This window comes from Oncorhynchus mykiss, chromosome 11, assembly GCF_057628025.1.
Source record: "Oncorhynchus mykiss isolate SJ-2025 chromosome 11, ASM5762802v1, whole genome shotgun sequence".
NCBI classification, from domain to species: domain Eukaryota; kingdom Metazoa; phylum Chordata; class Actinopteri; order Salmoniformes; family Salmonidae; genus Oncorhynchus; species Oncorhynchus mykiss.
The window spans coordinates 62,661,166-62,675,687 of record NC_143032.1 but is presented as its reverse complement, the minus strand read 5'-3'; the positions used below and the strand labels follow the sequence as shown (position 1 = coordinate 62,675,687).

Here is a 14,522-nt window from a genome sequence, read left to right as displayed (position 1 = left end):
ACAAATTCTTATTTTCAATGACAGCCTAGGAACAGTGGGGGAGGTTGAAAAGATTTGGCATGGGCCCTCAAATCCTCAAAATGTTCTACAGCTGCACCATTGAGAGCATCTTGACCAGCTGCATCACTGCGTGGTAGGGCAACTGCACTGACTTTGATTACATGGCACTATAGAGGGTGATGTAGACAGCCTTATACACCACTGGGGCCAAGTTTCCTGCCATCCAGGACCTCTATATAAGGCGGTGTGAAAGGAAGGCCCAGATAGTAGATAAAATACTCCAGTCAAACAAGCCATAGACCCAAGCCATAGTTCTCTCTGCTTCCGCACGGCAAGTGGTACCGGAGCATCAAGTCCGACACCAACAGGCTCCTGAACAGCTTCTAACGGAGGGAATGGAATGGCATCAAACAGGAGTGCATGCTTAGTCCCCTCCTGTACTCCCTGTTCACCTATGACTGCGTGGCCAAGCATGACTCCAACACCTTAATATAGTTTGCTAATGACACATTAGTGGTAGGCCTGATCACCGACAACGATGAGACAGCCTATAGGGAGGAGGTCATAGACCTGGCAGTATGGTGCCAGGACAACAACCTCTCCCTCAATGTGAGCAAGACAAAGGAGATGATCGTGGACTACAGGAAAAGGATGGCCGAACACGCCCCCATTCATATCGACGTGGCTGTAGTGGAGCGGGTCGAGAGTTTCAAGTTCCTTGGTGTCCACATCACCAACAAACTATCACGGTCCAAACACATCACGAAAGTTGTGAAGAGGGCACGACAAAAACTTTCCCCCCTCAAGAGACTGAAAAGATTTGGCATGAGTACCCAGATCGTCAACAAGTTATACAGCTGCACCATCGAGAGCATCCTGACAAATTGCATCACCGCCTGGTATGGCAACTGTTCGGCATCCGACCAAAAGGCGTTACAGAGGGTAGTGTGTAAAGCCCAGTACATCACCAAGGCCAAGCTTCCTGCCATCCAGAACCTACAGTTGAAGTCGGAAGTTTACATACACCTGAGCCAAATACATTTAAAGTCAGTTTTTCACAATTCCTGACGTTTAATCCTAGTTAACATTCCCTGTCAGTTAGGATCACCACTTTATTTTAAGAATGTGAAATGTCAGAATAATAGTAGAGAGAATTATTTATTTCAGCTTTTATTTCTTTCATCACATTCCCAGTGGCTCAGACGTTTACATACACTCAATTAGTATTAGGTAGCATTGTCTATAACTTGGGTCAAATGTTTCAGGTAGCCTTCCACAAGCTTCCCACAATAAATTGGGTGAATTTTGGCCCATTCCTCTTGACAAAGCTGCTGTAAATGAGTCAGGTTTATAGGCCTCCTTGCTCGCACATGCTTTTTCAGTTCTGCCGACAAATGTTATATGGGATTGAGGTCAGGGCTTTGTGATGGCCACGCCAATACCTTGAATTTGTTGTCCTTAAGCCATTTTGCCACAACTTTGGAAGTCTGCTTGGGGTCATTGTCCATTTGGAAGACCCATTTGTGACCAAGCTTTAACTTCCCGACTGACTGATGTCTTGAGATGTTGCTTCAATATATCCACATAATTTTCAATTCCTCATGATGCCATCTATTTTGTGAAGTGCACCAGTCACTCTTGCAGCAAGGCACCCCCACAACATGATGCTGCCACCCCCATGCTTCACTGTTGGGATGGTGTTCTTCGGCTTGCAAGCCTCCCCCATTTTCCTCCTAACATAACGATGGTCATTATGGCCAAACAGTTCTATTTTTGTTTCATCAGACCAGAGGACATTTCTCGAAAAAGTACAATCTTTGTCCCCATGTTGGAATCCGTAGTCTGGCTTTTTATGGTGGTTTTGGAGGAGTGGCTTCTTCCTTGCTGAGCGGTCTTTAAGGTTATGTCGATATAGGACTCGTTTTACTGTGGATATAGATACTTTTGTACCTGTTTCCTCCAGTATCTTCACAAGGTCTTTTGCTGTTGTTCTGGGATTGATTTGCACTTTTCGCACCAAAGTACGTTCATCTCTAGGAGACAGAGCGCGTCTCCTTCCTGAGCGGTATGACGACTGAGTGGTCCCATGGTGTTTCTGCTTGCGTACGTTTGGACATTGCTCCCAAGGATGAACCAGACTTGTGGAGGTCTACAATTTATTTTCTGAGGTCTTGGCTGATTTATTTTGATGTTCCCATGATGTCAAGCAAAGAGAAACTGAGTGTGAAGGTAGGCCTTGAAATACATTCACAGTTACACCTCCAATTGACTCAAACGATGTCAATTAGCCTATCAGAAGCTTCTAAAGCCATGACATTTTCCAAGCTGTTTAAAGGCACAGTCAACTTGGTGTATGTAAACTTCTGACCCACTGGAATTGTGATACAGTGAATTATAAGTGAAATAATCTGTCTGTAAACAATTGTTGGGAAAAATTACTTGTGTCATGCACAAAGTAGATGTCCTAACCGACTTGCCAAAACTACAGTATAGTTTGTTAACAAGACATGGAGTGGTTGAAAAACGAGTTTTAATGACTCCAACCTACGTGTATGTAAACTTACGACTTCAACTGCATATACTAGGAAGGCCCAAAACAATTGTCAAAGACTCCAGCCACCCCAGTCATAGACTGTTCTCTCTGTTACCGCACGGCAAGCGGTACCAGAGCGCCAAGTCTAGGTCCAAAAGGCTCCTTAACAGCTTCTACCCCCAAGCCAAAATACTGCTGAATAATTAATCAAATGTCCATCTGGACTATATTCATTGACCCCTCTTTGTTTTTACACTGCTGCTACTCACTGTTTATTATCAGTGCATAATCACTTTACCCCTACCTATATGTACAAATTACCTCAACTAACCTGTAACCCCTCACATTGACTTGGTACCGGTACCACCGGTACCCCCTCATTATTTTAATTTAATTGAGTTACTTTTTTATTTTATTATTTGTTTTTATTGTTTTTACTTTTTTTTTAAATTAAATATATTCTTAACTCAATTTTCTTATAACTGCATTGTTGGTTAAGGGCTTGTGAGTAAGCATTTCACGGTAATACCTGTTGTATTCGGCGCATTTGACAAATAAAATATGATTTGACTTGATGAATTTGCTATCACAAAAGGGGTCCCCCGCACGCACACACACACACACACACACACACACACACACACACACACACACACACACACACACACACACACACACACACACACACACACACACACACACACACACAGGCACAGACACAGACACACAAACACATACACACACAGTAGTGGAGCTTCTATGTCAGTAGTTTGCCACTGGGGGCGACAGAGGCTTTGTCTATGTGTTGCCATAGAGACTGGATTGTACAGCAAGGTATAAAGAAATCCAAAGGGAAAGCTGCTTAAGTTTCTAACTGAAGATCAGAAACTCCCTGGAGACAGCAGAGATAATGGCATTGGATCTGGAGGATTACTTCCGTACTGTCTTTGAGGAACACCTCTTAATGTGAGTTTGTTTGTGTTTGTGTTAGTATGCTCTCTGCTAGTGGGGTTGAGAGAAGGAACACAGATTGATGTCCATAGAAGGTTCTGTGTGTATGCGTGTGTGCGTGCGTTTCTGCATGCGTACTTTCGTGCTTATGTGTGTAGGAAAGTGCCTGTGCGGGACAGAGGTCTGATGAGCGGAGCCACACGGATGATTGAGAAACAGAGAGAGATCAGAGAGGTGGATAAACAGCTCCAGACACACAGAGAGGTAGGAGCTACGTTCTTATTCATAGTACACATAATCATGAGAACCTGTGACAAAAATGTGACTATCGTAGTTAGGGATATTGTGTGTGATATTGTGTGTGTACCTGGGATATTATGTGTGTGTGTGTGTGTGTGTGTGTGTGTGTGTGTGTGTGTGTGTGTGTGTGTGTGTGTGTGTGCGTGCGTGCGTGTGTGTGTGTTTCACAGGAGTTTGAGTTAAAGACGGAGAGTTTGCAAAGGCGGAGAGATGAGGTGAAGAAGAAGGAGGAGAAACTGAAGGAGTCGCTGCTCAAATTTGACAAATTCCTCAAAGTTGGTGGCTAACACACACACACGCACACACACAAGCACTGAAACACACAGACTCTGGAAAAAACATTGTAATCAAATGTGCCATCTTGCAGGAAAATGACTCAAAGCGTGGTCGGGGTGAGAAGAAGGCAGAGAAAGAGAGGGATGCTGTGCGTCAGAAGGAGGGAGAGATAGAGAAACTGAAGGAGGAGTGTGCTGTCCTGGAGGCCTGGAGATTGAGGCTGCAGCGCAGGGTGGAGAAGAGTGCCTTCTACTGGACCTTTCTGGAACAGGTCCTCAGACTGGCCAAGGTACCCAAGCCTGGCATTCACTAAAAACACCCTATTCGCACTACTGTGCTAAACTGAACACCCCCCCCCCCCCCCCCCCCCCCCTCTATCTTTCCTCTCTTCTGGGTATTATCATGAATCTACCCCCCCCCCCCCCCCCCCCCCCCCCCCATATCGTGTTTCCTGTGGGATCATGGCACTTGCTTTCTCTTGGAAATTACATTTTTATAATCAAATAATCTACCAGCTCACGCGTGTTGCCTATGCCATGTCCATATCCCTGTTTAACCATAACCCTAACCCTAGCCTCAACCACAACCCTAACCCGAAACCTTAACCCTAGCCTCAATCCTAACCCTAGCTTCATGTCCACATCCCGGTTCAACCCTAACCCTAGTTTCAACCCTAACCCAAACCCTTACCCTAAACCTCTCCACATCCCGGTTCAACCCTAACCCTAGCTTCAACCCTAACCCAAACCCTTACCCTAAACCTCTCCACATCCCGATTGAACATCCCGTCACCCTTAGCCTCAATCACAAACCTAACCCTAGCTTCAAATGCATAATGTGTGTGTGTGTGTATGTAGTATGAGGATGTGTGGGAGCTACTGGGGAGGTTTGCCACCCTGCTATCCACCAAAGAGCAGCTGCGGCAGAGGGAGAGTGAGGTGCAGGAGCAAGCTGATGGCCAACGGGGGGCGCTACAGAGACACACAGAGCAGCAGAGCTGCAGCATTCTGCAGAAGAATAACCTGTTGTCTCAGCTACAGACAGAGCTGGACCAGATACGCTCCAACGCTCTCAGATGGGTACCAGACCTGATCACGCATTCACAGGGTCGTCACTGGAGGGTCGTCACTAGAGGGTCGTCACTAGTCACCACAGCCACAAAGTCATAATTATGGCTAAACCTGTTTCTACAATTTATCTTCTCAATATCTGATTTTAAACCTAACGCTAACCTTAACAACACTATCCTTATGCCTATCCCTCACCTTAAATTAAGACCAAAAAGCAACTTTTTGGTGTCATTAATGTTTACGATATAGCCAATATGTGGCCTTTGTGGCTGTGGTAACTAGTGACAATCCCTTTAGATGGGTCACGGATTTACAATTGATTATCGTCCTTGTCTCTCTATCCAGAATATAAACAATGTTTTTTGTTCAGGAGAACACATGGTATCACATCCAGACCACAGCGGCGAAGGAGACGCTTTTATTGGGCCAAATTAAAGTGGTGACCCTTAACCTCTACCACATGATGGGTGGGACCACAGGGCAGGAAAAGGGCGTGGCCATCGATGACACAGAAACACAGCTAAAGAAGGTTAGTGATGTTATTATGTCATAGATTGAGGTTTGTGATGTCACAGATGGACTATGTGATGTCACCGCTGGAAAAGGTCAGTGATGTCACAGCTGGAGAAGGTTTGTGATGTCACAGCTGGAGAAGGTCAGTGATGTCACTGTGATGTTACAGATGGAGGTTTGTGATGTCACAGATAGTGAAGGTTAGTGATAGAAATAGAATGAATAGAACAGACTTTGAACCTCTAACCCTGATACACATCAAACCACATCAACTCCATCATCCCAGACACCCTAGACCCACTCCAATTTGCATACCACTCCAACAGATCTATAGATGGTGCAATCTCAATTGCACTCCACACTAACCTCAACCCCCTAGAGAAGAGGAATACCTACACTTCCGTTCAAAAGTTTGGGGTCAATTAGAAATGTCCTTGTTTATGAAAGAAAAGTACATTTTTGGTCCGTCAAAATGACATCAAATTGATCAGAAATACAGTGTAGACATTGTTAATGTTGTAAATGACTATTGTAACTGGAAACGGCAGATCTTTAAACATAGGCTGTCACGCCCTGACCATAGTAAGCTGTTTATTCTCTATGTTGGTTGGGGCGTGATAGTGACTTGGGTGGGTCATCTAGGTGAATTGTTTTTCTATGGTGGCCTGATATGGTTCCCAATCAGAGGCAGCTGTTTGTCGTTGTCTCTGATTGGGGATCATATTTAGGTAGCTATTTCCCCATCGTGATTTGTGGGATCTTGTCTACAGTTCGTTGCCTGTGTGCACACCAGTAGCGTCACGGTTCGTTTGGTAGTTTGTTGTTTTTGTTCGGTGTTTATTTTTTAAAGGATAATGTACACATACCACCACCATGGTCCATTCATTACGATGAGCGTGACATAGGCGTACAGAGGCCCATTATCAGCAACCATCACTCCTGTGTTCCAATGGCACGTTGTGTTAGCTAATCCAAGTTTAGCATTTTAAAAGGCTAATTGTCATTAGAAAACCCTTTTGCAATTATGTTAGCACAGCTGAAAACTGTTGTTCTGATTAAGGAAGCAATACAACTGGCCTTTTTTTAGACTAGTTGAGTATCTGGAACATCAGCATTTGTGGGTTCGATTACAGGCTCAAAATGGCCAGAAACAAACTTTTTTATGATACTTGTCAGTCTATTCTTGTTCTCAGAAATGAAGGCTATTCCATGTGAGAAATTGCCAAGAAACTGAAGATCTTGTACAACGCTGTGTAGTACTCCCTTCACAGAACAGCGCAAACTGTCTCTAACCAGAATAGAAAGAGGAGTGGGAGGCCCCGGTGCACAACTGAGCAAGAGCACAAGTACATTAGTGTTTAGTTTGCGAAACAGACGCCTCACAAGTCCTCAATTGGCAGCTTCATTAAATAGGACTCGCAAACACCAGTCTCAACTTCAACAGTGAAGAGGCGACTCCAGGATGATGGGCTTCTAGGCAGTAAGACCAAGGAACTGATTGTGGACTTCAGGAAACGGGACTGCAGTGGAGCTGGTCGAGAGCTTCCTTGATTACCAAATTACTAAGGACTTGGTCGACACACACGCAAACAATCGAGAAGAAAGCGCAACAGCAATTCTTCCCCCTCAGGAGGTTGAAAAGATTTGGCATGGGCCCTCAGATCCTCAAAAAGTTCTACAGCTGCACCATTGAGAGAATACTGACCGGCTGCATCACTGCTTGGTATGGTAACTGCACCGCCTTCGATCGCATGGCACTACAGAGGGTGGTGTAGACAGCCTTGTACACCACTGGGGCCAAGTTTCCTGCCATCCAGGACCTCTATATAAGGCAGTGTGAAAGGAAGGCCCAGATAGTTGTTGAAAGACTCCAGTCACGCAAGCCATAGACCCAAGCCATAGACCCAAGCCATACCCCAAGCCATAGTACTCTCTGCTTCCACACGGCAATTGGTACCGGAACATCAAGTCTGAAACCAACAGGCTCCTGAACAGCTTCTAACGGAGCGAATGGAATGGCCTCAAACACATTGAAACCATGTGGTTTTGGCACTGACCCTGGAACTGGCAACATCAAGTGTCAATATGCAGGGAACTAACGCTCGTGTTCTTCTTATTTCTATTTTTCATGTGTTTTTGTTCTACTTTACTTTATTATTTAAAACAATTATAGTATTACTGATATTGATTACTGCATTGTTGGGAAAGAGCAAGCAAGAAAGCCATTTCACTGTACTAGTGCACATGACAACTTAAAACTTGTCAATTTGACTGGTAAACTCATGGGTACCCTCGCAATGGCTGCCTGGTATTGTGATGCAAATATTTCCATAGTAATGTAGAATGTTCATTAAAATTATACTTACTGATGTGGCTCATGCAATCAAATTTACACTCAGTGGCCAATTTATTAGTTAGACCCATCAAGTACCGGGTCTGAACCCCTTCGCCTCCAGAACAGTCTGAATTCTTAGAAACATGGAAACATTGCTCCATTGACACCTAACGTGTGCCAAGAAAACATTCCCCACACCATTACACCACCGCCACCAGCCTGTACCGTTGACACTAGGCAGGATGGGGCCATGGACTCATGCTGCTATCGCCAAATCCTGACTCTGCCATCAGCATGATCCAACAGGAACCAGGATTCATTGGACCAGACAATGTTTTTCCACTCCTCAATTGTCCAGTGATGGTGATAACGTGCCCCATGGAGCAGCTTTTTTTAGCTGATAGGAGTGGAATCCGGTGTGGTTGTTTGTTGCAATAGCCCAACCGTGACAAGGACAAGGACGAGTTGTGTGTTCCAAGATGCTGTTCTGCACACAACTGTTGTACTGCGCAGTTATTTGTGTGTTTGTTACCCACCCATTTAGCTTGCAAGATTCTTGCCATTCTCCTTGGACCTCTCATCAACGAGCTGTATTTCACCCACAGGACTGCCGCTGACTGGATGTTTTTTGTTTGTCGTACCATTATCAGTAAACACTACACACTGTGGCGAATGAAAAGCCCAGAAGGCCAGCCGTTTCACGAGACTGGCACCGATGATCATACCACGCTAAAAGTCGCCTAGGTCACTCATTTTGCCCCTTCTAACGTTCAATCGAACTGTAACTGAATGCCTGTCTGCCTGCTTTATATAGCAAGTCATGGCCACGTGATTCACTGTCTGTAGGAGTGAACCGTTTTCGAGAACTGGGTGATGTACCTAATAAACTGGCCACTGCGTGTATTTTGTAATGTCAGTTAAGTTGATTCAAAAATTCACAGCACAGATTGAAGGATACACCTCTTGCTTTTACATCCTGCTTTTCTCCTATGGGTACACTCACAATGGTCGCCAGTCCCCTACATTATGCCATCATTGACTTGAAAGGAATTCCCGTTCTATTCATTCTATTCCTATGGATGACACAGCTGAAGGTCAGTTATGTCACATTTATGTCACAGCTAGAGAAGGTTAGTGATGTCACAGTTAGAGAAGGATACCGATGTCACAGTTAGAGAAGGATACCGATGTCACAGTGATTTAGAGTAGCGGACATATTCATTTGTTAACAGTATAATCCAAATGTGTTTTCCTCTCCAGATCCAGCTCTTCATCCAAGACCAGTCTGCCATGGTGAACAACCTCAAACAGAGCCCTTCTCATGCCACTACTGAAGCCAATTTGAAATGAACAGGTGGAGGATGATCTAGACAGAGGATCCTGCAGGTCTTATTATTGGAGAGTTCAATCCATGTCTTGTATTGTTTTCACACAGATAGTAATGTTATGGGCAGCACTCTGTGCAGCAGTGGTGGGAAAAGTACATAAAAGGTACCTTAATAGAAAATAACTCAAGTAAAAGTGAATGTCACCCAGTAAAAAACAACTTGAGTAAAAGTCTAAAAGTATAGGGTTGTACATGTACTTAAATAGTGGTGAAAAAATAACTTGTCATACTTGCTATATATACAATATATCAAATTCCTTATATTCCAAACCAGACGGCACAATTCTCTTGTTTATTTTATTTACGGAGAGCCAGGTGCACATTCCAACACTCAGACATCATTTACAAACAAACACAGTATTTGTGTTTAGTTAGTCCGCCAGATCAGAGTCAGTAGGGATGGCAAAGCTTTATATTGTTAGGTTTGTGAATTGGACCATATTGATGTCCTGCCTGAGCATTCAAAATGTAACTAGTACTTTTGGGTGTCAGGGAAAATGTATAGGATTAAAAAGTACATATTTTCTTTAAGAATGTAATGGAGTAAAAGATGTCAAAAGTATAAATAGTAAAGTACAGATACCCCTAAAAACGACTTTACACCACTGCTGTGGAGCAAACGTAGCATGATGACAATAATACTTCTGCAATCAGTCTAGTACTGACACCTAGTGGCAACTGTAGGGAATACAAACTATTCATATCAATAGAGGGCCAAACTGTTTAGTGTTTCTCAAGCCTTGATCAAATGTATCCAACAATTGCATGGTGCCAGTTTTCTACTATTCTGACCAATTTTGTATAACAACTATAAATTGTTGAGTTCCATTTAAACGGATTCATTAATACAATACTGTACATGTTTCAATAAAACATATTTTTAAACAATGGTTTAACAAAATTCCCTTTTCTTTTAAGAAACACTTAAAAATAGATAGCATCAAACACGGGGTAGTAATCATACAATAGTAATCAAGAGCTTCGTTGCACAGTATTTATTGGAATAAACTCTGACACCTAAAAGGAAAAGGAGAAAGGGAAAATGGATGGGTTTTTGGAGAGCTGACACTTCTTTCCCACAAATATAAAAACCATGCTGGAATAATGGACTGTCCTGGTCTAGCCGAGTTTTCCACAGGGCTGTTATTTGCCCTTCTTGCCTTTTCCCTTCTTGCCCTTGCTACCCTTCTTGCCCTTCCCCCTCATGGCCTTGCGGACACGGTGGCCCCTCCAGTAAGCCTGGATAATGGTGGATGCACGGCTCTTCTTTTCCAGCTCTTTCTGCTCCTCCTCCCTCCTCTCCTCGGCCAAACGCCGCTCCTCCTGGATCTGACTGAACTCCTGCTCCAGGACAGCATACGCCTCCTCTAGCTCTCTCAGCTCCTCCTTCTCCTCCTCATAGACCCTTGTCATGTCCTCCAGCTCAAACTGGGAGGGAGCAGACAACACAGAGAGAGATAGAGAGGGGGGTGGGGATTTACTAAGCATCACTAAAATCGTATTATTAATTGCTGTTAGTGGAAGATTTGTTAGGATTTTTTAGGGTTAGTCTACCTGTTTCTCTCCCATATCAGCATCATACTTCTGGATCCAGTTCTCTATTTCTGTCTCCACTTTATATTTTTTCTGCCAGGAGGGGAGGAGAACAACATTGAAAAAGTTATATTTCGCACTGCAGGATCTACTGCATGCATAGAAAATGTTTTAGATAAGGAGCAGGGGCTAGGGCTCTATTTCTGGGATCTCCCACCTTACGGAGCGAAGTCTCTACCTCGCGGTTCTCAGAAATCAGGTTGTTAAGCTGAACTCTCAGCTGATTGGCTTCCTGCTGCATGCGGGCCCGCCTCCCCTCTGAGGTCTTAGTGTCTGACTGGTTCTGCTTGTCGGCATCTTGCTGTGTCCGCAACACAAAGTCCTCAGAGATCTTCTCCATCTGGTGCAGAGAGCTCTTCAACTTCCTGATCACCTCATTTTTCTTAGAGGTCTTAGAGAGCAGGGGGTAGGGGGGTGAGGAGAGAGTGTAGAAGAGAGGGGGAGACGAGAGTGAGAGAGAAAGATAGAGAGAGCAGCAGAGAAAGTAGAGAGATTACGTTTTGGAGAACTGAGCTAGAATTATCATGGGTTAAATCTTTCAAGGTTTAAACTCTGGTGTAATACAAACAGTAGTATAATGACAATGAAAACTGTATCGGCACCTCAGCATCTCTGTCTTTGATGGCGGCAGCGACTTCCATCTCCAGTGTAGCAACCAGCTCCATGTTGTTGCCATGGCGCAGCGAAACCTCCTGCATGTAGCGTGTTCTTTGACGTTCCTCGGACGGGCTCGTGAGCAGTTTCTCTAACAGCACCCCCCGTAACTCCTGCAGCCCCCCTACCAGCCCTCGCACCCCTTCACTCACCCCCTGCCCCCCTACCTCTGCCTCACTCCTCAGGGCTCGGGTGGCAGCTGGATGAGCTCTCAGCAGTCTGAGCACGTTCCTCAGTGAGCTGGGGATGGCCCTTTCTAACTCTGCTCTCGTTCTCTCCCCTGCCTCCCCTTCAACCAGCTTCTGCCCCAGGCCCCCCAGCCTCTCTCCAAGGTGCTGGTGCTCCTGTAAGGCCCCCTCCAACTCCAACCCCACAGACAGCCCTCCCAGGCGGGACAGCACAGCCGGCAGCAAGGCTACCGTCTCCACCCTGGCGATGCAGTCTTCCAGCACCCCTGCGATGCGCTGAGTCTCCAAGGATGACAGCTTCTTCCGTGAAGGGTCCAGGATCTTTAAGAGGTCCTCCCTGAGCACTTTGGCCCGGGGCTGTGGACTGGGTTGGGGACTGGAGCACATAATTTGGGGACTAACATCCTCCAGGGGCTGTATGGCCACCTCTGCAGACATACTGCCATAGACAGGGGGGAATCTTATTAAACAATAAAACATCATGCCCAAATTAACACTATAACATCGGTCAATTCAGCATCACAAACACATTTACCACTAACGTTAGGACAATATTATTATTTGCTACCTACATTAACAGTTGCCTAATGTCTAGTGTAGTTTACTTTTAGATATAATGTACTTAACGTTAGCTACAAAAATATAAAGATTCCATGCAGATAAAACATTTTATCAAGAAAACATAACGTTAGGCCTAAAGGAAAACAACATACCTCCTCTGAACTTAAACAGCACTTAAATAAAACAAATCGAACCACACTAGCCACGTTACTGGCAGCAGCATAGAAAACAACATCACATCGATGTTGATAGTTTACAATACAGTTGCTAAGAGACCAAAGATGTGGGGTGGGGGAGGGGCCCATTCGCGTTGACGAAGAACTGAAATAAATTTGCATAAATAAATCATGCTCATGGTCATGCATTGTAATTTAGGCTCATTAGCTTGTTATATTACAACATTTTACTAAAGTCCGATTTATGGCGGCCGGTCTGTTTGATAAACTTTTGAATTTCAAGCTCAACTCTTGTTTTGAAAAACAAGGACTGCCTTTAGTCTCATAGCGCTGTATTATAATTGAAAGTGAACGCTACAGCCAGAGAGATACTCAATCGCACCAAACATTTCTGGTAAAAACCCATCGGTAAAACCTTGAATTCCCAATTTTTGTATTCGTTTCGCGCTGTTGGCGGTAGGTGCACTTGAATTCAGAAAACCTAGCACCGGGAAGTCAAAGTGTTCCAATTTTGAACCATTCAATGTGTCGGAATGTAGAACTCCGCCTACCCGGCAGACCCAGGGAGGAAATCAAATGCACCTACATGCCTACTTCTGGCCAATCAGACAGCTCAGATCACGGTGTCCGCACAGTTTCCTCGCAGAATGGACTGTAAAAATTTGTTTTGATAATGTGTGATTTCAATCCGTTTAAAACCATGACTAGAGAGAGGCTCAACGAATAGAGCAAGATCTGCTGTTTTTATGAGTAAGTTCATGTATAAGTTGTTATTCAGCACTGTCAACACTTTGTTTAATAGTTTTATAAGCCAGAAAATGTTTCGTTAAGCTTTCATTGTTATTATTTGCGGCCTGTGTCTTTTATAATATCGAGGAATATTTCACTTTCTCTGGTCATAGGAGTAACAACATGAATTTGTACACGAGGCAGAAGTAATTCAGTGGGACTTAAAGATCATACCCCTTTTTTCAATTTTCGTCTAAAATGACATACGCAAATCTAACTGCCTGTAGCTCAGGACCTGAAGCAAGGATATGCATAATTCTGGATACTATTTGAAAGGAAGCACTTTGACGTTTGTGGAAATGTGATCTTAATGTAGGAGAGTATAACATATTAGATCTGGTAAAAGATAATACAAACTAACAAACATGTGTTCCAGAGACAGCAGGGTTCAAACTGTGGAACCCAGATCCTACATTTGAATATAAAAATGGTTTTTATCAAACAAAACTATGCTACCTTTTATCTCTGTGACCCTCAGGATGACAAATCAGAGCAAGACTACTGAATGTTAGTAAGTACATTATTTACCTTCAGAGGTGAATGTATCAAACCAGTTGCTGTGATAAAAGCGTTTTGTTCCTGTGCCCTCTCCTCAAACAGTAGCATGGTATTTTTTTCACCGTAATAGCTACAGTATATTGGACAGTGCAGTTAGATGAACAAGAATTTAAACTTTCTGCTGATATAAGACATGTCTATGTCCTGGAAAGTTGGCTGTTACTTAAAATGTAATTCTGGTCACTATGCATAGTCACTTTAATAACTCTACCTACTACCTCAACTAACTGTTGCCCCCGCACATTGACTCTTTACCGGTACCCCCCTGTGTATAGTCTCACTATTGTTATTTTACTGCTGCTCTTTAATTACTTGTTACTTATATTTCTTATTTTTATCCATATTTTTTAAAACTGCATTGTTGGTTAGGGGCTCGTAAGTAAGCATTTCATTGTAAGTTCTACACCTGTTGTATTCGGAGCATTTGACTAATTTGATTTGATTAGCGCACGTTAGCAACAACTGTCCTGGTTTAGGGACACCGATGTTATGTGTGTAAGATGGCACAGTGATGCAATCTGTTGGTAAATGTTCTTTACTGCAACTCTTGTGTTTTACCGGGGTGCTTGAGATACCCAGATGTGTTGTGATGTACTGAACAAGACTGGTTTCTCACATCAATGCCTCTTGTCTCGTCA

The 14,522-nt window shown here is 43.9% G+C and overlaps 2 protein-coding genes across 2 annotated transcripts; one reads left to right on the top strand and one right to left on the bottom strand.

Annotated features, from left to right (window-relative positions):
* Positions 1–3,329: 3,329 nt before the first annotated feature.
* cfap73 (cilia and flagella associated protein 73) lies at positions 3,330–10,253 on the top strand. The gene is made up of 7 exons (XM_021621719.3): positions 3,330–3,499; positions 3,643–3,748; positions 3,955–4,059; positions 4,152–4,349; positions 4,918–5,139; positions 5,501–5,659; positions 9,239–10,253. Exons 1-7 carry the CDS (start codon positions 3,444–3,446, stop codon positions 9,326–9,328), a joined length of 936 nt encoding a protein of 311 aa, XP_021477394.1. The 5' UTR covers positions 3,330–3,443; the 3' UTR covers positions 9,329–10,253.
* A 92-nt stretch (positions 10,254–10,345) lies between these two features.
* On the bottom strand, positions 10,346–12,631 carry drc10 (dynein regulatory complex subunit 10). The gene is made up of 5 exons (XM_021621717.3): positions 12,514–12,631; positions 11,561–12,239; positions 11,116–11,349; positions 10,920–10,991; positions 10,346–10,793 (listed from the first exon to the last, which is right to left on the bottom strand). Exons 2-5 carry the CDS (start codon positions 12,236–12,238, stop codon positions 10,509–10,511), a joined length of 1,269 nt encoding a protein of 422 aa, XP_021477392.3. The 5' UTR covers position 12,239; positions 12,514–12,631; the 3' UTR covers positions 10,346–10,508.
* Positions 12,632–14,522: the final 1,891 nt, after the last annotated feature.